Genomic DNA, 22,459 nt, shown 5'->3' with positions numbered 1-22,459 from the left:
GGTTGAGCTTTGGTTATGTTTGAATTAGTTCATCTAGTATTAAGCTTTGTTTAAGCTTAATTACTTGGTCGTTGTGGCGTTGAAAGGTTCAAGTGGGTCTCGTTTATCTTACAGTTACATCCCGGGAGACCCTTGACAAAGCAATTATAGAGAAAGATGCATCTTCTGCGGAGAAAACCAAGTTCCATTCTCTTGTTATGGCCATATGTGTTGAAGCCCGTTATTATCTTTTGGTATGCAGGAAGTCCTTATGGTTTTTCGAGAGCTAAATCAGTTTCGAGACAAGATGTTTTTGGTTTAAACATTGTATCTGTAAATTCCTTTCCTCTTCTAGTTGTAGGTTATGGGTAGATCCTTGTGTCTCTGTAATTTCACTCTCGTCTTTTCTCTTGTGATTTGTAATCTTTCCGAACTCTTTTATCAATCAATATAATCTTTCTAGTGAAAAAAAAAAGATTGGTTGGTATATTTAGTTTAAATTTTGCCATGTATTAGTTATTGTCTTCTTGTGCAATACTTTAGGAGTTAAGTTTATATATAACTTTTTTTATTAGTAAAAAGGTAGAACACAAAAGATATTTAAAAAATGTTAATATAGATTTTAATTTACTGTATACTTTTTTTTTGCCATTGTAAAGCAGTCAGCAGATCAAACCGGTTCGAATTTAAACCAAAACTGAATTAAATACATACGTATCCGGTTCAATTCCCTAAAGCGCCCGCCCAACATTGAACAAAACAAAAACCTAAAAAGAATTTATAAATTAGTTAGCCTGTCTGTTGCAGAAAAAAATAAAAAATAAAAATATAAATAAAAATAAAGTTAGCGTCTTTACCGGAGTCTGAGAGAGAAAGACAAGAGAAACATTCAAACATGAGACCAGGTCTTGAATCGTCTTCCCTCTCCGATACTTTTTGTTGAGCTAGCTTTCAGTGACAGATCCATGTTTTGGGTTTCTTTTTCATTAAATTTTGATTTTCAGAAGTTGCCGGGTGTTATTACGACGAAGAGAAGAAGAGATATTTCCCCTTTTTGGGCCGTTCAAAATTTTCTTCTTTTTCTTCAATTACGAAACGAAGTCACGACTCAAAGCCTGTCCAGGTCTGTTACTTTCGAAATTTCACCTTTGTGTTAAGGTCGAGTCTTTGTAGTAGAATTAGTGAGCTAATTATGTTATAATAATAATATCTCAGGAATCTAACTATCAGAAGAGAACCAAACTAAAAGCATTGACGCTACTTTCTTCCCGAGAGTTGAATGGCAAAGTTATTCATGTCAATAAGAAAAAGTCAAACTTCGAGGAAGAGATTTATAAGACACAAGGCTCTACTCCTCCGGTATTAATTACTAGTTCTATTACTACCACCGTGAACCAAAACTATTTCTCTGTTTTTTTTTGTTTGTTGTTATTGTAATGGTAATAGTGATATGATACTTTAGGTATGGAAATACCCTTCGACGAAAAATACAGGGAATGCTGCTTTGAAATACATGCAGATTGATATACAAACGTCTAGAGGCCTGACCAGAAAGAACATCTTAGTAGCAGGCAGTACAGGAGGCACCTTGAGGTCGGTTTGTATGAATTTATATATATCCATGTTTGTATAAATTGAAGAACTTTTTAGTTATGTACGCTTTGGAAGTTTGTTTCTTGCTGCAGCGTACTTAGCGTACTTGGAGTCGCACGCACTTTTTACGGAGTACGGAGACTTCCACACTCTTTTCGTCCGGAGGTTTCTAGTATATCTTCTATTCAGCTGATTGGAAGATCTGACAACTTCCACCCCGTGAACCGGGCACTGTATCCTTCCAAAAATGTGTCTTTTATCTCTATTTTTCTTTTGGTTTCTCTCCCATTTGTAAAAAAAAAAAAAAAAACCTTGACAGGAGAGAAAACAGAATAACTACATTGAGAAGAACTGGGCGTAGGTCAGTTTTTTTCTTAAATCTTGCTGAGGGGCGTAACACAATCACTACGCAAAGCATCCAAAGGAGTGATGATGTTCCCTTTGAGTGTACCATTTGGACAGCTGATTGCAATATAAGTGGGAGTCATGCAGCTCTTGGTACTTCAAATCTTTCTTTCTGACTTTGTTGGTGTTATATATGTTTGTCACCACCACCATGATTTGTTTTTGTTTCATTACGGATACACTTTTTACTATAGAGAGCAAACTAACAGTAGAAGGAGATGCAGATATAATTTTACCAGTGCCTTAAGGATTTCTTTTTAAGTATTATAGGTACCGACTTAGGCGCTGCTTTGGTTGATTTGGAAACAGGAGCTGGTTCATACTTCCTCCGAAGCGAAAGCGATGTTTTAGCCTTACAGTTTCATCAATCGGTATCGTCCTCTAAATTCCTCTATGCTTTTGAGATGCATCGATTTCTAGTGGGATCAGTACTGTTTCTTAATTTCTTGTTGCTATAAGTTCGTTCACTGGTCTCTCGAGCCAAGTTTTCTGTCTGAACCTCTCTTCTGACTTGTTAGGCCGTGTCTTCGTTTTTAATCAGAAAACATATATATGTTCTTAGGATATTTCTACTTCTTTCGCCCAGGGGAACATTGTTCAATGCGGGCTCAGAAATGGAGCCATTGTGTCTCTTGATCTACGTGAGAGACCAAGGCTCACTAGACACCAGATACGACATCACCAATCATCGAGTCAAGCCGGTCAAACTACTACAAATAAACAATGGTTCGAGGTACTTCTAAGATACAGCTTTGCATCTCTCTCTTGAGCATTCCTCACAACCTTCTGGTGATACTTTTCTCTTAACTATATATTACTTTTGGTAGCTCCACGGACACATAAATCCGTCTCAACTAATCTATATGCCCTCATCTCTTACATGGTTGGTAAACGACTGAAACCATATAGGCAACTTCTCTTTACTTCATTTTTTTTTGCTTTTATCGTGACTAGCTTTATGTAATTCACTCATTCCTTCTCTAGCCTGAAGACACTGAAAACTTATGATCAGTACTTAATGGCAAGCTCCATGGATGGGACAGTGAGTACCTCTAGTAGCTCTAGCTTCTGCGTATACTTTGCAAAGAGATTTTCTAGAGAGCAAACTTTTTTCTCTTTTCTTAGATCAGGCTATATGATCAACGCATGGTCAACAAAGGGGTAGCTGTACAGACATATGAAGGACACGTGAATTCTAATTTTCGCATCAAATTTGGCGTCGACCCGTCGGAAAGATTTCTTATATCAGGTAGTAAATAGGAACCATATTTGTTCGGAAAACAGAATCCTTATGTTGGATCTTTGATAAGCATCACAAGTTTGATTTCAATAAGATGATTTGAGTTTTTTTTTTTTTTTTTATCTTTCTGTCTTGTGGTGTTTGATTTAGGAGGAACTGATTGCTATACTCGCATTTGGAGTATCAAATCTGGTCAACTTCTGTCTGAAAATAAATTCTCCAACACTGTCCCTTCAGTTGTGTGTTGGTCTGCTGTTGAAAGTACTTGCTTCACTGATCTTTAATCCTGGTTTTTGACTTCTTTTATCTCTAGTGGGAATTGAAACTTGAATTGTCGGATTTTCAGGGCAGAGACTGGAATGGTAGCATTGTTCACGGGGCATGGCTTGGGTCGAATGAAGCAATAATGGAAGTGTTTTAATAAGTCTTCAAGAAATAAAACTGTAGATTTGGAGAGGGGCAGGCAATCTAGAGTTTTCACCACTAATTTAATAAAGTAAAAAAAAAATAAGTATGTTCAAATTTCATATAGTTTTTGAAATCGAGCTGTTGTAACTTGTGAACTTGATTGAAATTTATGAAAACTATGTAAACTGATGAGGAAATCAAAGTTACAGAAATCAAGATGAATGTATAATAGTTTCAGGCTTACAATCAGACATGAAAAACATTTTTCCAAGACATTGTTCAGGAATTTACTCATAAAGTTTCAGAAGTGGTCATTGTAAAACAGTTGGGGTTTTCTTTCTGTAAAAGCAGGACTGATGTAGAATGTGAGATGAATGCAGAAGGTTAAGTTCTGATGCAACTAATTCAGAAGATTTTTTGAATGATTCTAGAAGTCTGAGGTCGTAACAGGATCCAGTTCATCAAAGAGCAGTTGCTCAGTCGCTCTCGCCCTCCTCTCTCCCTCTCTTCTTATTGAGCAAAAACGCAGCAGGTGTCCTTCTGGAAGCATAAAGCTGATCCACTTTCATGTACTTCAAGTAAAGTGCACGCATACCCTGTGATGATGATGATTTTTTTGCTATCTCCTGATGTAGAGTAACCATCTTGCGAGCCAGTTCCCTTCAACAAATCAGAACAGGCATCAGAGAATCCTCAATATACCTAACAAAATAAGTTTTGAGAGAAACTTGTTCTTCTTACTCAATTGCGCCTTCTGTGTAGCCTGTGACTGTACTCAATTGCGCCTTCTCATAGCATCTTTAGATTGATTCATTGTACACTGAGCAGTGTACATTGCTGACGCTGCTAGCATAGATGGACGACACTCCACCATCTCGAACTCAGAAAAGCAAAGCTCAATGAAGAAGAGAGATAAAGGCTCAATCTGAAACAAGAAAATTGCAATTCATTAGCTGGTTTCCATACAGAAGAAAGCTTTCAGGCTTAAGGGAGATGCAAACCCGGATCTCAGAATTTGTAGCGTGGAAATACAGTCTCATGAACATGTAGGGATTTGGGAAACAGAACTCGAAGTTCAAGGTGCAGGCTATTAGAAGCTCCTGTGATATCACTTCCTCTAGAGTGTAACTTTCTTCATCAGTTATAAGTGAACCGATATTAAAAGGTTTTACTTCTTCGTATTTGCTGGCCAAAGACAAGGCAGCAGCACCAACAACTCTAAGGTTTTCCTGCAGGGGTTGATGAAGGGCAAAGAACCTGTCAATGATCTGGATCGTAAGGTGAAGGCTTTCATCCATCAGCCCAAGCTCATCATGGAACTACACACAAATAATTTCAAAAAGATTCATGTTTCAGTCACATTGAAACAACAACTAGAATCATCAACTAAGTTGAAGTAGCTTATTTACCTTAATCACCCAATCAACCAAGCGTTCCCTTAGCTCCTTGGTTATATCTTCTCTGTTTTCCATGTAACCGATACTAACACCAATCTCCTTCTTCATCATATTAAAAAAAAAAAAAAAAAAAGCACACAAACGAGAGGTGAATATGTCATCTCCTTCATATAACTCTGCTCCTTCATATAAGCCCACGGTACAGAAAACCTCACCTCCATCTCCTTCTTTGAGGTGAATATGTCAGCCTCAACACATTTGGAAGCCAAAATATTCACAAAATCTTTCTCCTTAACCTCGAGCTGTTCAACAGTATCGCCGGATAAAATCGCTAAATCTGGTGGGAGTGTATTATCCTAACAGAAAGTTAAAAGAACCATCAGAAACCGAGTTATGTTGCTTCTTAGAATAGGTTTGAGTGTACCTGATCAAGAAGAGTTAACTTCTGAAACCGTGACCGAGGTACTTTCAGAATAATTGTGTTACTGAAAAACTTTATTGCAGAGCCAACTTCAGTTTGCAGTTGGAGAATTGTGTCCCCATCAACTCTCTGAGGAGAGAAGAGCAGAGTTAAATTAAATTATGCAGCGCGTTAAGTGTATGATCGTAAACATCATATACTGTACCTTCAGTTTTGGGATGATTTCTAGATTAAGAGCTTCAGCTTCCAGAAGCTTTTTGAGGGCTTTCACGTTAACCCATAGGTTTGAAGAGTTGAGAGCAGGATCCAAGGCATCATCAGCGACCTCCATACAATAGTCAATTTTATTCTGGATTACGTGGTTCAGGATTCCTGAAGACACCCGAAATTTGTTACTATCCCCCAACTGCAACTAAAGCAAAGCAAGAAAAGAGCAAACTTACTCAAGTCGACAACGGCACCCAAGTTGTCTGCGTTGGAGATGAAAGCATATTTCCTGGACTGAATAGCGAGAAACCCGGACTTAAAATGGGAACCGCAACACAATCATCAAGGATATGTTCTGACCAATAGAGTACCCGTCTTAATAAAAATCCAATCGTGTCAGAGGTCCACAGGGGTGTGAACGCATCACCAGGAGAATACCAACCATCCTTGCTATGAAATGGCACAAATTCATCCGCAAGAATAGAGGGATACTTGATCTATATAGCAAACATAGAAATGAATCGTTTATATAAATGAAGTCTCTTCTTCTTATTGTAATTGGATTGACATGAAGTACCTGACAGACAGAGTGAAAGTCAACATTTGAGCTGTCATCCTCCAAAATCTGAACAAGGGAAAAAATGTCAGGAACAAGTACAAGCAAATATAGAATTAGAGAGGTGAAACATATAAGTACCTTTTTCGTGTGAGGATCTGCAGTCAATGAGCTCATGAAAATCACCGGAACACTGGAGTCATAGTCGGTATTAAGGTTCTGCCGGAAAGCACTATGTGAGTTATGCAAAGGCATCAAGGTTTAGAAACAAAAAAAAAAAAAAAAACGAAAAACTGACGAACATCAATCTCGTTAGTAATCTTGTCAAGAACAGTGACTCCTTCTTGGACTTCCACAAACACACTGCAATGGAAACAAGAAACATCAAACCTATTGCTTGAAAATGACACTCACATAACCTGAAAGTGAGTTGTTTGAGAGCTTACGTAGCGCATCCTGTTGTTCCCCAGGATTCATTCATCTTTATCATCGAGAACTGTTCCAAGAGATGCTTGATCTTGGAATCTAAACACACAGCAAAGAACCAAATACTCTTGAAATGGTATGGAGAAGAGATCCAATGATATACCAGCACACATAGCATCTATCCAGCATAAAGAAAGCTAAATCAAATTCAGACTTGTAAACAATAACAACATATACCTCCGAAGACGATAGGTAATTCACTGAGAGGAACTGTTTTAGGTATCTGGATCTTACTCCCTTCACCGTGCTGGGCCTCGCCGCTCAATTTCATATGAGAATCAGAGAATTTCTTAGAAACTAATTGTGTCTTCTAGATGTAATACGAAGCTAATTTTCTAGATCTGACCACAAATCCGATACAATTTTCAACCAAAACTCGATCGTTTCCAAAAAAAAAAAAAAAAACAGAGCTACGTCTAAGAACAGAGAAATCTCTCAAACATCAACTGGATCATCTCAGAAAAATCTCTAACATACACGACGAGTATTTTCGAAGGCTAGAAACTCTTAGATCTTCACCGATTCAAAGTTAATTTCAACAAAATTACGATCAAAGCACGATATACAGATTCGCGGATTCAACAATCGGAAGCGGAAGCAGGTGACGAGAAGACAAACCTCAAGTAGCGTGTAACGAGGCTGATGAATAGATACTTCTCTTGATCACTGAAACAAGGCTAACAGATCAGTATAGACGATGGAGAAAAGTATCACTGAGTATGAAGAAACGAGAGCGTAACAGCGTCGCAAACCTCATCTCCCTAAGCTTATCGACGGCTGATTCGAGCTTTTGGAGCTTCTCCGTTGCGTCGGCCATGGCTTCTTCCGTAGAGAGTACGATTCAGAGAAGAGAAACAAATCGCAGAGAGGACAGAGAGAGAGAATTGGAGCTGGAGAAACTAAAAATGTCCGTTTGGGGGTTTTGGCAATTGAAAACAAGAAATTTTGTCGTTTCCTCCACGGTTTTTCCCTCCTTTTTTATTCAGTACTGACCGGTTAATTGTTTAAACCAACTAAACCAATTCAAATTGATCCGGATTCTAAAAGAAAAAGATTGGTTTTGATTTTTTTTTTTTTTTTAATTAGGTCATTTCGTTCCGTACGTACGATTACAGAGAGGGGGACGAAAGGAGCGATCTCATCAGTCATCATAATCGACAACCTTGAACCCTTGATAGTTCGATTGGAAGATCTCAGAGGAAGCGGTGATGGAGAAGTACGAGAAGCTCGAGATGGTTGGGGAAGGATCGTACGGGAAAGTGTACAAAGCGAGGGAGAAGATGACTGGGAAGCTTGTGGCTCTTAAGAAAACGAAGCTCGACATGGTCGATAAAGTTATTCCATCTAATACACTTCGTGAGATTTCGCTTCTGAAGATGTTGTCGAAGTCGGAGTAATGTGGTTCGCTTACTAGGCGTCGAGCTGCCCGTTGTTCCATCTCCAGCGGAATTGGGATCCCCCAAATCATCCCATCTCTATCTCGTTTTCGAGTACATTGATACTGATCTTAAGAAATTCATCAAATCGCAAAGCCCTAAGCCCCTTGATCCTTGTCTGATCCAGAAGCTACTGTTTCAGCTCTGTAAGGGAGTCGCACACTGTCACAGCAACGGTGTGCTTCACCGTGATCTGAAACCAGCGAATCTTCTTCTGGTGGTAGATGATAAGCAACTTCTTAAAATCGCTGATCTAGGTATTGGACGCGCTTTCACTGTCCCTGTCAAGACATACACGCACGATGTCGTCACGCTCTGGTATAGAGCTCCTGAAATTCTTCTTGGCACCACCCAGTATACTACTGCTGTTGACATCTGGGCTGTTGGCTGCATCTTCGGTTAGTCTCAGTTATGTTTTTTGTTTCCTTTTCCGTCGTCTCTGCACTCTCTTTATTTATCTCTTGTTGGTGTCAATCTTTTTCTAAACCTTGCACAGCTGAGATTGTCACCGGGGATGTTCTTTTCTGTGCCTACAGCGAGATTTCGCAGTTGCATGAGATATTCAGGTATCTTAACCTTTCCACTGCTTAATTTCCTCGATCACTTGCTATGCTCTCTACCTACATTGGATCATTTAATGATACAACATTGTTTTGAACTCTCCTTTGTATTTGCTGAATTCATGCGATTAATTATCTGAACCAGCGTTTGTGTAGAGACACTAACTAGTAATGGTTGTTGTTTTTGTTTTGGTTCATGGAGTCTGCTAGGAACACCAACCGAGCAGCAATGGCTGGGTGTTACCTCTCTGATTAACTGCAATTCCTTTCCAGATTGGCATCCCAAAGACCTAGCAAGTGCTTTTCCATCTCTTTCGCCGCAAGGAGTTGATCTTCTCACGGTAAGTAACCCGCCTTATTCTCTTGAATATTTTGCAAAACATCTCCAAAGAAAAAGATAGATTCTCTTGCTTCTGCTTCCTCTTTTTTCCTAATTTCTAACTCTTTGTTCCATCTCATTTTCTCTTTCATCTTATTGAACTTATGTGTTCCCAACAAATGCAGAAACTGCTCAAGTTGAATCCAGCCGAAAGAATTTCAGCAAAAGCAGCACTTGATCACCCATATTTTGACAGCCTTGACAAGTCTACATTTTGAGGCAAAAACTGAAAGATAGTTGCAGAATCCGTTGTCATCATCTTGGTGGATATACTTCATTTGATTTTTGTGGACATCAATCAGTGTCTCTCATGTTTAGAGATTTGTAGTCTTGCAAAAGAAACCGGGTAACGTTTGTTTTCTCAAGTGGGTGAATGTAAAAAAACTCATTTTTGTGGTTGCATTCAGATGGTTCCGAAAGATAGTTTATTTTTCTCTCTTTTTGTAATCATACAAACTTGATTGCTCAACTCTTAGAAGGTGTCAACTTTGAAGTGAACAAAAAAGGGGCAATGCACACTGTTTTCTTGTAAAAAGAAAGGGTGGCATCGTTACAAAACGGTGACATACAAGTCATTTTAGACAACAAGAAAACAGCAAGCATATGATTTATGCGTATTGGCAGCAGGTTAAAATATTGTGTAAGGCCTTTCATTGAAGATGTGAATGGCTTATATAAATGATGACTCGTTTGTTTACTCGATTGGTTACTCGTTTGTTTCAAGTGACTATGTAAAAATTTACAGATTCATATGCATATTCCGCTATTTTTGGAATATATTACTGATGAATTCATTTGACACAAAATAAGAGTAACTCCAAAACCGCAAGATTCTTACATGATAAGATAAAGAAGCAAACCTAGATTGACATGAAACCAAACATCCTTCTGAAAACCTCAGGGTACTTTATGAGTTGTTGACAAAACATAAGTGATAAAAGAAAACCAACAACGAGATAGCAGGTAGAGCAACCAAGTGAACGAGTGATGGGATTACTAGTAACGACCAATACCCCAAACTCTAATAACTCCATCGGTATAACCACTGAACAGGGTGCTTCCATCAGCGCTCCAGTTCAGGCTTGTGCAGTAAATAACCTGACCCAATCAACAAACATATCGAATTCAGTTTCCATTGTTATACACAGAAAACAATGGGCTATGTTTGAAATTCTTCAGGAAATGAAGTCTAACAACATGAATCATCCAAAAACGAACACTTTAGAAGATATCAAGTCTTGCAGGAAATCTCAGGTAATCGAGGAGTATGGAGAATGGAATACATTAAAACCCTACGTTGACAAGGTAGTCTCAAATCTATATACTCAAAACGTAATTGTTATACAGGTTTCACAGATACATATCCTGACCAAGAGGGTGCATCTACGGTAATGCCTCTATGTGAAGCTAAATACAGGCAAAGAAAACAACCAGAACAACAGACCTAGATTAATAATAAATCAATCCATTACAATCTTTTCGATGAACTTCCTCATTTCCTACAACAGACCTAGATTACTACTTAATCATCAGACATAACCAATAATTACAAAGAACAACAGAGCATTCTATCAATACCAAAGTGAAACTAGAAATCAATTCATGCGTTAGTTTGTTAGTATGTGTGTACCTTTTTCTTGGTGGCAGCAGGACCACTGTTGTCAGCCTTCTCGGCCTCAGCCTTAAGATCAACCTTCAAATCCTCAACAATGGTCTTGCTCTCCAGGTCCCAAATCTTAATACCCTGTTCAGTTGCAGCACAGAGCCAGTACCTGTTGGGACTGAAGCAAAGGGCATGGATCACAGAGTTAGCTTCAAGAGAGTAAAGCTTCTTCCCCTCAGCCAAATCCCACAACAAAACAACACCGTCTTTGCCTCCACTTGCACAGAGTGAACCATCAGGTGACACGGCAACCGTGCTCACGTATCCAGTGTGACCAGCAAGAGTCGATCTGAGCTTGCAGTTCGAGAGGTTCCACACTTTCACGGTCTTGTCCCACGAGGCTGACACAATCGTCGGCTGGAGTGTGTTAGGGCTGAATCTGACGCAGCTAACCCAATCACGGTGTCCCTCACCACCTCCTTCTGAGATCGTGTACTTGCACTCACCTAGAGTGTTCCACAGCTTGATCGTACGGTCACGAGAAGCAGAGACGATCTGACGGTTGTCAAGGGAGAAGGCGACGGAGAGCACATCCTTGGTGTGTCCAACGAACCGACGAGTGGAGACGCCAGCAGCGAGATCCCAAAGACGGAGCTCACCGTCCCAGCTACCGGAAAGGGCGAATTGTCCGTCTGAGGAGAGAACAACATCCTCAACGAAGTGAGAGTGACCAGTGAGACGCCTCTGAGCTACACCGTAGGACTTTTCGTCCTTGGTGAGTTTCCACAAAATGATGGATTTGTCGCGGGAAGCTGAGACGATGATGTCAGCGTTATCGATTGGCGTGGCGATTGCGGTCACCATGTCGGTGTGTGCACGCATGGTGCCCTTCAAAACGAGTCCTTCCGCCATTGTCGGTGTCTGGAAATGCCTCTGAAACTAGGGTTTTCGTTTTCTCGGGGAGGCGGAAATACAAAGAAGAAGGGCGTAAAAAAAACTGAAGAAGCTATTTATATGAGTGTAACAGAAAATGGATTAGGGTTAATTGAATAATGGGCTTATTTGATAGATTTATTAGTGGGTCTATTATATCTTAATGGGCTTTTGTGTATTTGGTTTGGTGTCAGCTTCATGTAATCCGTTGGTGCATAAAAACACATCCCACTCAGACTCTTTATAGCTTCACTCGACCTTGAAGCATAGGCTACGAGCCTCATTTGGACAATATGAGTTGCTAAAATAATCTCGGACTTGGGGAAACTATTTTTGAGAATGATTCTCAGGTGTGTTGGTCAGTATTATAAAGAAGTAAAGAACCCTATCCTGATTCGTGGCTAAGACTTCGAAGCTACATTTGCGACATAATGGACACAAGAAGCATGCTTGTATTTGGATACACTAATGTGCAGATACCAATACCAAGCATGCTTCTTCTTTACTTTTTTTGTTGCTCTGTTTTAAAGGTTTGATTTTCTTTTTATCTCTTATTAGCTTGTCTCAACTGTTAAAAGGGAGAAACTGAATCGATGTTCTTGAGTATGTTTTTAAGACGGAAAAGAAGCATCCACCTATTTAATATTGACCGTTAGTAACAATTTGCATCTTCTGATTTTGATATTATTAGAAAATTTTATGGCATAAAAAAAAAATACTAATTTAAGTGGTGGAATGAATCTATGAATTGGTCATTATTTTTGTATATATAGTAAAAGATAACGAATTTGTTGTAGTATATTTCAGTTTCTAAATTTTTAAGTTTGTTTTCAATCACATACAGTATTTTCTTACATGTGGTATATGAGGAAATATAGTCATCAGGTCAATACTAGATCTTCTCCATTTAAAAGTAGTTCAATATCAGCTGAAATAGCATAATATCTTATTGAAATATAGCAGAACATCTTAGTATCAAAGCTATTTTATGTTTGTAAATATTATGGATTCTGGAAAAGCAATAACACTTGCTAGTGGGAAAGAAATATATGGAAGTATGGAACTCCACACTTACACTTGGAAAACAGTTCCAGCTGCATTGAACATGTACCTACACACTATATTACAAATTTGAAATAGTATAGGTTTTCATTTTCAATCTGAATCAATGCAGCTATTAAGCCAATCCGAATCTGAATTTAATAAGATGACCCAACAACGATTTGGCCAAAGTTATTTAAAATTCAGGCATTCAAATTTCCAACTAAATCTGTTGAGTATTAAATTTCTTCGAACAGTGTGTAACAACTACACATATATCAGCTGGGTTCATTTAAATAAAAGCCGTTTCCGAGCAAATCACATACTGTATTTTATAAGAGGTGGATATATGATTAACAAGTACAACTATATATGAAGACGGATATTAATTACTTGTAGACACTTGGTTTATTGTGCATCAAACTAGATGCTTTATTTAGGCAGGAAACAAAATTATTAAGAACTAGTCGTGGTATACAGAGAAGCATAACTTCACATGCGAATTAATTAACAGTGCAACATAATTAAAGTAAAGTGGAAATACAAAGTACAAAGCATATTAAAAAGTTACATATTAACATGTTACCAAAAAAAAAAAAAAAAAAAAAATCCTTTTCCAACCTAGTCAAGATCCATCATCCATGTATGTTCACCCCCTGCAGCACACAGATAATGATCAAAGTCATTATTAAAGTCAATAATAATTTGAGAGAGAGATAGGGAGAGAGAGATGAAGAGCTCCCTTCAATCCAAAGAAGAATGAAGCCATTAAAAGGGTAAGTGAAAGCTCCTGAAATATGGAATCCATAAAAAAACCTTATCATCAATGATTTTGAATTTGATAAGGCTTATGGGATCCATAGCTTAGCAGCTTTACTTTACCCTGCTAAACCCTCCATTGAACTTCAAGGAGCTCTTCCTCTTCTTCTTCCTTTTTTGTTCTTGTACATAATATCGTGTGCATCTGCTTTAAGTAACTCATTTTCATATGATCAAGAACCCCTTGAACTTTTTTTTTTTGTTAGTCACATGCATCCTCTAACCTAAACCTATATATATGTTTCATATGGAGATATTTATTGTAATACGGAGGGTAAAACAACTAGGTAAATGATATTTGCAGCATTTGAAACCAACACTAAGCCTTAAATCACTAGAGATCCAAACAAGAAAAACAAGGAGGGAGACTTGTACTTGGATTCTTAAGTTTAAACAAAACCTCTATAAATTAACCATTAAACTATTAAAAACAGAAGAGTTAACTTAAAATAACAAATGGAAAGATCAAACTTGAATGAAGGAAGCTGGTAGATCATCGGATCTATTATCAGAGATAAAAAAAAACCTATAATATATGAGAATTCTGGAAAGAAAAAGATAAAGGAGGAGAAAGAGAACAAGTGAAGAATAAACCATCGGAGAATGGCCTTTTAAAGACGAAAATCTTTAGCCCTAGTGAGAGAGAGAGAGAGAGAGAGTCAAAGATGGTAATAGATCATTTCGAGGATTTTTTTTTCTTGAAACCATGGTTTACAATTGATTCAATTCATAAATCTTTTATATTAATCCAAATTATATATGTACATAATACATAATTGATAATTCGTTAGCCACTTATTCACTAACAGTTGTCACTCATATACTCGAGAGCTTGCTTTTTTTTTGTTTTCTACTTCACTTTTTCATGTCTATTTAATGCTTTTCGTACTTATATTACCAAAATCACAAAACAAATCTTGTCAACCAAACAAAACAATTCCTATATATATTTTTCTAACCTACTTTTTATTTGGTTAGAGGTTCTAAGTTCTAACCTACTTTAGATTGGAATGATGCCAATATTCAATTGTAACAAGAATATTTAAAGAGAGTGGACACGGCAACTAATGAATAGACGAGTTTGATAAAGATTTGCTATAAAAATAACATCGATTATGAAGCTTGGTTGATTGTTAATACATGAAAACATTATCATACAATACAAAATATTAAACATAAAAATGATGGGTGGACATGAAAAGGACTTTGGCAAAAAATGTACTGACATTGTTTAGCTTAGATTCCCTTTTTAAATAAAAACGTCACATGCCTCTCCATTGGCTTTTGTGCTTACCCCACTCCTCCTTTTATCATATCTTTAAATCTTATTGTAACATTCAATTTTTTTTTCCTTAAAATATGCTACAAAACAACAAAATATTGGGCGGTCAAGATTGAAGGATGGATATAACAGATGATAATAACCCGAAAGAGAATCTATGGGTAGATTTTCTTACAGAAAAAAACTGTCTCATTACTTGTTACATTATTGCTTTGTGTTTTTTTTGCATCCAACTTTAATTAACTAGAGGAAACTATGTAAAAGATAAAAATTATTGAAGATTCTAATGGTGTGTGAAAACAAAAATACAGTTACAAAAAAATCTCTGCGTGTTTACATTTTCACAATATAAAAATTATAAACATCTTTTGAATTTATTTAAGTTCAATTATTCATTCTTGCAAAAAAAAAGTTTGTTCACAATCGTGGATTTGGGCCTTCCAACAAACCTACACGTACGAATGAATAATTGGATCCATTCAGGCCCATCTTAAGTGACTATTAATTGGGTTTTTGCGACGGGCCTTATATATCCTAACCGACGTCGTCTCTTAAAGCTAGTGAAACTCGACACGTGAGTTTTTTTCTTCGGATGAGAAAAAAGGAAAACTTGGCTACGCAAAAAACTAAAGAAAAGGGAATATTTAAAGATCCACCTAAGCAAAAATTAGAGCCTCATAGAAGCGGCACTAGTTCCATTCACGCGCCTCTTCTTCTTCTTCTTCTTTCGCGAGAAAACCTAGAATCCTATTTCCTCCTCCTCCTTCCCTTCGTACTTGTACAATCCGCCATGGGTAGGGTTTCCGAGCTCTATACGTCTTCTTTCTTTCTCGATTATGCGCTTACTTTATTGTTTGTTCGATCGGATCTTTTCTCGGTTGAATGTTCGGTGTTCCGTACTGTGTTAACATCGATTGTAAAGTTGATTGATTCGTTTCTCTGTTAGTTAAATCTGAAATCGGAAGGAAGATTATCAGCTTGCAGCTTTCGTGATTAGGAATAGGATTAGGGTTTAGCTGATTGGTTGGTTTTAATTGGCTTGTGTAGAACTGACCTGGGTTTTTTTTTCTTTCCTCTTTGAATTTCGTGTTAATTTTAGCTTACGGATAATGTTCGTTGCCAATTTTTTTTTTGTTGGAGAGGATAGGTGTTTTGTTTTTCCACAAATTTTTTTGTAGAAATTTCTGGATCTAAGCTATCGGGGTTAAAATTGAAGTAAGAGCTGTATAGTTTTCTAGCATAAGAATTTGGATTATGTTATGGTTAACTGCAGGGACGTAGCAGATGGCTCAGCAGTGGCTTTATTCATTCGTTAGTTGTATTCTAACTGTACATATATGTTCTGGGATTGAGTCACCGTGATCTTCCGTTTATGTGAAATCTTAATGGGTCTGCCACCTTTAACTATTGTTTGATTGTGATTTTTGTTTCATGGGTGTTTAATATGCCACCACATAGTAGCTGTTAGTCTGTTTCCAATAAATTATTTATTATGCAATTGTAGTATCTGGGACTTGTGATTCATTCATTCTTTTTCTTGTTCTTATTTCCTGTCTCTCATACAATTTCTAAACCACGCAGATCTTGAGGCAGAGATCCGCGCATTACAGCTTGATTCAGCAGGTAATAGAGATAACTAGCTTAACAATATTTCTATTATTTCAATGGTATTGAATTTTGGTGTGTATATGCAGATGAAAACAATGGTGGTGTCGTTCCAGAAGATCATAGCTCTGTTGAAGTTGAGAAATCGGATAAAGAAGCAGAAGGTTTGTTGCAGCATGCCTTTTTTTTGTCTGTTTATAGTTTCTCTTTAATTCTGTTTAATTTTTGCCTATCTGTGGATTGCGTGCACACCTACCTACCGTGTTACTGCGGCTACTACAATAGAAATAAATGCACAAATTGAAATGCTTGATGTATGTCTAATACTGTGATGAGATTGAATACTAAATATTTGATGAGTCCTTGACATATAGAGAATAAATCTTGGGTTTTTATCTTTACTTACAGACCTGAAAGATGAGGTGCAAGAATCAGTCCCAGTTCCTGACGAGCAACAAGGTTCCTGAATCATCAGTCTACTTTTCTTTTTTTCGCTCCAAATGAGTTTACTTTATCTAAGGTTTGCCACATCATTGATTTTTTTTTTTTTTTTTGGGACTTCGGTGGTTTCAGCTTCTGAGGATCATGATGAAGTAATGCTTCATCCAGTGCATAACCCAGCAAAAGGTTCGTAGACTATCTTCTCATACTGCTCCCATCTTATCTCTTTAGTGTCCTCTGCCTCAAGATTTATCTATCTTTCTGATATATATAATCAATTTTAGCTAAAGAGAAAGCTGCTCAAGAGAAGGCTGCCAAAGAGGAAGCTGAAGAGGAAGCAGAAGCAAATAAAAAGAGACACTTGAACGTGGTGTTCATTGGGCATGTTGGTAAGGCTATCTACTTGTTGTTTTTTATAATGTCTGACTTTTTTCTTTAATCTTTACACTACCATTTTTTATTATAGATGCTGGTAAATCTACAATTGGAGGACAGATTCTTTTCCTTAGCGGCCAGGTGGATGATCGACAAATCCAAAAGTATGAGAAGGAAGCAAAAGACAAAAGTAGAGAAAGCTGGTGAGTTCTTCTCCTGATTGGTTAAAACTGATAAGGAATGCCTTGTTTTTTAACTAATTTGCAAACTTGGTATTGCCCTGTATTCTAGGTATATGGCATATATAATGGATACAAATGAAGAGGAGCGGCTCAAGGTACTTCATGTGTTTATTTTTTTGCTAACAATTCGTCTGAGTTCACTTGTGCATGAAAATCCCATCAAGGTTATTGATTTCATGTTAGCTATGGCTAATATACTTCACTTGACAGGGTAAAACAGTTGAAGTTGGAAGGGCACACTTTGAAACTCAGAGCACTAGATTTACCATTTTGGATGCTCCGGTAAGGGATCAATATAAAACTGTCTTCCATTTATTTTTGTTTTTGAGGAATCTGGATTGCCGCATACATGTTGGATGAGTTTTCTGTTCTAATCCCCGTGCACTTTTTGTTACTCATAGGGACACAAGAGTTACGTACCTAATATGATTAGTGGAGCATCTCAAGCAGACATTGGTGTGCTGGTTAGTCTGAGAATATATAATTTGTGTTCTGATTGATTTCTCTTCTCTGGTAGGAGGCCTATCGACTTCAATACCCTTATCTCTCTGTTATAGGTGATTTCAGCTCGAAAAGGTGAATTTGAAACGGGATATGAGAGGGGTGGACAGACACGTGAACACGTTCAACTTGCCAAAACATTGGGTGTGTCGAAGCTGATTGTTGTTGTAAACAAGATGGATGATCCAACTGTAGGCTGGTCGAAAGAAAGGTAATTACAGATTTACATTAACCTTTTGAATCCTTGTCATTGATGATTTCGTATCTTCTTCCATACATCTTTGCACTTATGTAAATTCTACGCAGGTATGATGAAATAGAACAAAAAATGGTACCGTTCCTAAAAGCCTCTGGCTACAACACAAAGAAAGGTATGCAGTGAATTGTAAACCTTAAAGGTTAACTATAGTCTAAGGGCATGTTTAATTTGTTCTCTTACTCTTTTGGTGTTAAGATGTTGTCTTCCTACCTATATCTGGTCTGATGGGAATAAATATGGACACGAGGATGGGTCAAACCGTTTGTCCTTGGTGGAGTGGCCCCTGCTTTTTTGAAGTCCTTGACTCTATTGAAATTCCACCACGGGATCCTAATGGTCCATTCAGGTGAACTGCCACTGCCTTCCTTTTTTTTGTTTCTCTCTCTTTTCAATATCTTTGTTGTTTGTTATTGATTATTGGTTGATGCATTTAGGAAATCCGTGACTCGTGTTTCTGCACATGCAACTGTTCTAACTTTGAAAATGTCTTTATCCCACTTAGGAGGACATGTCTTTTGTAGTTTTTTCCTCACTCTCTTAATTAAAAGAGAATTTACAGTTTGTATACTTGTTTTCTTATGTTGTAGACTCTGTTAATCCTAATCGGTTTTATGGATTGTAGGATGCCTATTATTGATAAATTCAAGGACATGGGAACTGTTGTTATGGGAAAAGTAGAATCTGGCAGCATTAAGGAGGGTGATTCCTTGGTTGTTATGCCAAACAAGGTACTTTCAGTTGTCTTTTTCCCCATTTCATACTTCTTTGCCAGCTTATTGTTTTCCATATGACGTTCATGAATTAATGCAGGAACATGTAAAAGTTGTTGCTATATATTGCGATGAAGATAAAGTTAAACGTGCAGGACCTGGTGAGAATTTGAGAGTTCGTATTACTGGTATAGAAGATGAGGACATCCTCTCAGGTTTTGTCTTATCCAGCACTGGTAAGTGTGATGCTTTACAGATGGCCTTAGCTACACGTGAATTGTCTTCTTTTCGTATGCTTTACCAATCTGGAGTTTATTTTTGATGTCTGTTGCAGTGAAACCTGTCCCTGTTGTTACTGAGTTTGTTGCCCAACTACAGATCCTTGAGCTGCTTGACAACGTAAGGAACTCATTCTTGAATGTTTTTAATGGGTATATACAGTTTTAAATAGGCTTCATTATTTTGCTACTCCTGTAGGCTATTTTTACAGCTGGTTACAAGGCAATTCTCCACATCCATGCGGTGGTTGAGGAGTGTGAGATAATCGAATTGAAAAGCCAAATTGATCTCAAGACAAGGAAACCCATGAAAAAGAAAGTTTTGTTTGTGAAGAATGGTGCTGCTGTCGTTTGTAGAATCCAGGTCTGGTTTCTTCTATATTTATCTCTCTCTCACATACATTTATTCTTAGCCTTAGGTTTTAATCCCAACTAAAACAAAAGCTGAAATGTTATTTTGTTTTAATTGTGTGTTATGGTCGATATTCCAATGTATTAACTTTCCAAGTTGATGTTAAGTCTTTCTAAATTTGCATACTTGTATGTGTATCTGTGCAGGTTACAAACTCCATCTGTATTGAAAAATTTGCGGATTTCCCTCAACTTGGAAGATTCACTCTACGAACTGAAGGTAAAGAATTTATAGACTATCAAGTGCAACGAAAAATAGATTTATTCATTCATCCTAGTTTATGTGCATGGATTACAAAATTATCTGGGATGACGTACAGGAAAAACAATTGCTGTTGGAAAGGTGATTGAGCTCTCAAGTGCTGCCTCAAGCGCTTGATCCAAATTTTGTGAGAGAAAAGGTGAGGAGTCTTAGGATTTCAATTATTTGGAGAGCAAATGGGAGAACAATCTTTAGAAAGTGGCTAAGCTAAACTCGGGTTTTGTTTCCTTGAAAAGCAGGAGACGGCTTTCGGGTTGCACCAAGAGGGAGATTAGGAGAATGCTTCATGAATGATTCGGACTAAGAAATCTGTTTTCCCTAAAACCCAAATCCTATTCCTTTTTTTACAGTGCACAGTTGATGAGGTTTAAGATTCACAAGCTGTGGAGAGGTGTAACCTGAGACTGGTTTTTCTAGATATTTTAAAGCTAGAGAGAATTATGATGAACATGAGTGAGAGTTTTCTTGTTTTTTTTGTTTCAAGTTACAAATTTACAGTTACTATGACTACCTACACCCCTTTTGGCCGACGAGTCTTGGAGATTATTTCATAGTTGAGGAAACACTATTTATTCCGTAATACTTGTTAGTAAGTTCGGTTTTCTAGCCTTCTCTATTGGTCTGGTCAAATCCATAATAACTTCTGTGTGCATCTAAAGTTCATTGGTATAAACCGAATTGGATTGAATCTGTTAATCACGTCCAAAGGTTTTCGTTAGGAAGCCTAATTGAATTGAATCAGTTACATTGATGCTTATTAGAACTTGCTCAAAATTGAATTGCATAAGGATTCGGTCCGGTAATATTGAGAGCGGTCGACACGAATAAATTTAATTGAAAGCCCCTCCCAGCCAAATAAAACTTGTGTGGATTACAATCGAACGACGTTTTTTTCTTCTTTTCTTGTTCTTTTCTCTGAAAAGAGTTGTGGAAGAAAAAGAGAAAAAAGAATGATGAAGGAAATGAAGAAGTGAGGAGCCTTTTAGAGAAGAATCGATGTTGGTTTCATTAGCTTCATGGGTTTCGTCCCCATCTTCTTCTCTCTTCTTTAGTCGTGGCGAGAGATTACATTTCGTGAAAGCCAGGATCGATGGTAGGAACGAGATTGCTCCGCCGGCAAAAGATCAAATCCCTAGCAAAGTACACACACTTTCTTCATTTCGATTTGTTTTGTAACATATTGTAGACCGATGAAGAGTGGTTTCGTAAAGAACTGAGTCTCCTACTGAGAATTTCCTGTTGTTTTTCACTACCAGCTGAGCTGAGGAGTAGTAAGCTTATAGACTTTAGTTTCTGGTCAAAATTCATAACATGGGACTCTTGGATAAGTGTTATGAGTTTATTTATAGGAGATAGAATTTCATACGAGTTGTGCCATTTTGGTTGAATTGAATGGAAGTTACATGAATAGTAGGAGTTATTTTTTTCAAATGCAAGACTCTCTTATGGGCTCTTTTCTAGATTCTGAGTTTATTTGTGAAATGCAGGAAGTACTGGAGAGCGTGAGTGTGTTAAAAACCGCTGCAAAAACTCGGAAAGTTGCAGCAGATGAGATTTTAGCTGCTTTTTCTGCCATTGAAAAGGCTAAACTTGATCCATCAGCATTCCTCGAAACACTTGGTGGAAGCGAGTCCCCTGGAAGAACATGGATGCTGATCTTCACCGCTGAGGTCTATTGGAAATCATATTGGTCTTCATGTTGTTTAAAAGTTGTAGTCTTGTTCAATGCAAATCCACTCACTTGGGATTTTAATATATATACAGAAGAAACTGAAGAAAGGTCGTTACTTCCCTCTAACCGCTGTTCAGAGATTTGATGCTGCGGTAAGTCTCTAGCACAGAATTGGATTAGAGATTGATTGATCCACTTATATATCCACTCACATACATTGTTAATATAATCATGTATGCTTGTCATTATCGTTTTCGATTTGGCATATCTTTCACGAGCTTTTCCAAGGCTACAGCTTAGATTGTTAAAGTTTTGTTTTGAGGCACTTGTAAGTCCTGAAAGCCGACATTGTGGAAGTAACAAAACATTTTGTTCTTGAAACAGGGAAAAAGAATAGAGAATGGGGTGTATCTTGGTCCATTAGGAGCATTGACATTCGAAGGAAGGTTTTCATGGAAGAACCGGATCCTAGCTTTCATATTCGAACAGATCCGCATAAAGATTGGACCTTTAGATCCTCTGGAGTTCAGTTTGGGGAAGAAAGACGCCGAGGAAGAGCCGAGCAATAAAGACCCTTTCTTCATTTGGTTTTACATCGATGAAGAAATAGCCGTAGCTCGAGGAAGAAGTGGCGGTACAGCTTTCTGGTGTCGTTGTCGCCGCATTGCTTCCTCATAGAGACTACTCACTCTTCTTCTTCTTCTTCTTCTTCTCAACTCTCAAGAGCTTCTTCTACTGTAAATGATATATTATAGATTACGGAATCATTTGCAATGTTCAAAAACCGGATGCTTTAGTAGACAATGTAAAAAACCGAATCGGTTTCTGATTTGGCTCGGACCGGGTTTGTAAGACATTGTATGTTCAAAAACGATGTCGTGTAAGTGCTTTACCTTTTCAAACTAATAGATTAAAAAAATTAAAAAGCGCACTTAAACTACTTTATCCAGCTATAGAG

At 37.6% G+C, this 22,459-nt stretch overlaps 4 protein-coding genes, 1 long non-coding RNA gene and 1 pseudogene across 11 annotated transcripts; 4 read left to right on the top strand and 2 right to left on the bottom strand.

Moving 5' to 3' along the window:
* Nucleotides 1–775: 775 nt before the first annotated feature.
* LOC104778767 (uncharacterized) lies at nt 776–3,841 on the top strand. 5 transcript variants are annotated; one of them, XM_087508623.1, is made up of 13 exons: nt 776–884; nt 984–1,102; nt 1,195–1,338; nt 1,442–1,572; nt 1,665–1,805; nt 1,904–2,070; nt 2,248–2,348; nt 2,564–2,710; nt 2,805–2,860; nt 2,962–3,019; nt 3,103–3,226; nt 3,368–3,478; nt 3,564–3,841. In XM_087508623.1, the coding sequence occupies exons 1-13, from the start codon at nt 875–877 to the stop codon at nt 3,581–3,583; spliced, it is 1,329 nt and encodes a 442-aa protein (XP_087364749.1). In that variant the 5' UTR covers nt 776–874; the 3' UTR covers nt 3,584–3,841. The 5 variants fall into 5 exon arrangements, 4 of the variants coding, with proteins under 4 accessions (XP_087364749.1, XP_087364752.1, XP_087364750.1 ...); XR_015595318.1 differs by having other exon boundaries at nt 787–884; nt 3,108–3,226; XM_087508626.1 differs by having other exon boundaries at nt 787–884; nt 1,674–1,805; nt 3,571–3,841.
* A 3,943-nt stretch (nt 3,842–7,784) lies between these two features.
* Nucleotides 7,785–9,469, top strand: LOC104775920 (cyclin-dependent kinase B1-1-like; annotated as a pseudogene). Its single transcript, XR_015595317.1, has 4 exons — nt 7,785–8,526; nt 8,625–8,694; nt 8,891–9,029; nt 9,193–9,469. The product of XR_015595317.1 is annotated as a cyclin-dependent kinase B1-1-like (transcript).
* Nucleotides 9,470–9,833: 364 nt separating this feature from the next.
* On the bottom strand, nt 9,834–11,713 carry LOC104775921 (small ribosomal subunit protein RACK1z). The gene is made up of 2 exons (XM_010499883.3): nt 10,698–11,713; nt 9,834–10,165 (listed from the first exon to the last, which is right to left on the bottom strand). Exons 1-2 carry the CDS (start codon nt 11,580–11,582, stop codon nt 10,064–10,066), a joined length of 987 nt encoding a protein of 328 aa, XP_010498185.2. The 5' UTR covers nt 11,583–11,713; the 3' UTR covers nt 9,834–10,063.
* A 1,338-nt stretch (nt 11,714–13,051) lies between these two features.
* On the bottom strand, nt 13,052–14,311 carry LOC104775919 (uncharacterized). The gene is made up of 2 exons (XR_766086.3): nt 13,527–14,311; nt 13,052–13,434 (listed from the first exon to the last, which is right to left on the bottom strand). It is a non-coding gene; the product is annotated as an uncharacterized LOC104775919 (long non-coding RNA).
* Nucleotides 14,312–15,340: 1,029 nt separating this feature from the next.
* LOC104775917 (uncharacterized) lies at nt 15,341–20,409 on the top strand. Of its 2 annotated transcripts, none has more exons than XM_087508621.1 (20): nt 15,341–15,539; nt 16,327–16,368; nt 16,440–16,514; nt 16,759–16,809; nt 16,924–16,977; nt 17,076–17,180; nt 17,258–17,369; nt 17,458–17,503; nt 17,619–17,690; nt 17,810–17,872; nt 17,966–18,120; nt 18,216–18,280; nt 18,364–18,514; nt 18,791–18,896; nt 18,979–19,114; nt 19,213–19,277; nt 19,356–19,520; nt 19,715–19,787; nt 19,888–19,968; nt 20,069–20,409. In XM_087508621.1, exons 1-19 carry the CDS (start codon nt 15,536–15,538, stop codon nt 19,944–19,946), a joined length of 1,599 nt encoding a protein of 532 aa, XP_087364747.1. In that variant the 5' UTR covers nt 15,341–15,535; the 3' UTR covers nt 19,947–19,968; nt 20,069–20,409. The 2 variants fall into 2 exon arrangements, with proteins under 2 accessions (XP_087364747.1, XP_087364748.1); XM_087508622.1 differs by having other exon boundaries at nt 20,066–20,409.
* A 205-nt stretch (nt 20,410–20,614) lies between these two features.
* LOC104775916 (uncharacterized) lies at nt 20,615–22,427 on the top strand. The gene is made up of 4 exons (XM_010499881.3): nt 20,615–20,969; nt 21,317–21,499; nt 21,594–21,653; nt 21,886–22,427. The coding sequence occupies exons 1-4, from the start codon at nt 20,826–20,828 to the stop codon at nt 22,177–22,179; spliced, it is 681 nt and encodes a 226-aa protein (XP_010498183.1). The 5' UTR covers nt 20,615–20,825; the 3' UTR covers nt 22,180–22,427.
* Nucleotides 22,428–22,459: the final 32 nt, after the last annotated feature.

This window comes from Camelina sativa, chromosome 3, assembly GCF_030686135.1.
Source record: "Camelina sativa cultivar CO46 ecotype springtype chromosome 3, ASM3068613v1".
Classification (NCBI taxonomy): domain Eukaryota; kingdom Viridiplantae; phylum Streptophyta; class Magnoliopsida; order Brassicales; family Brassicaceae; genus Camelina; species Camelina sativa.
Note: the sequence above shows the minus strand (reverse complement) of the source record. Positions and strands in the feature narration are given on the sequence as shown.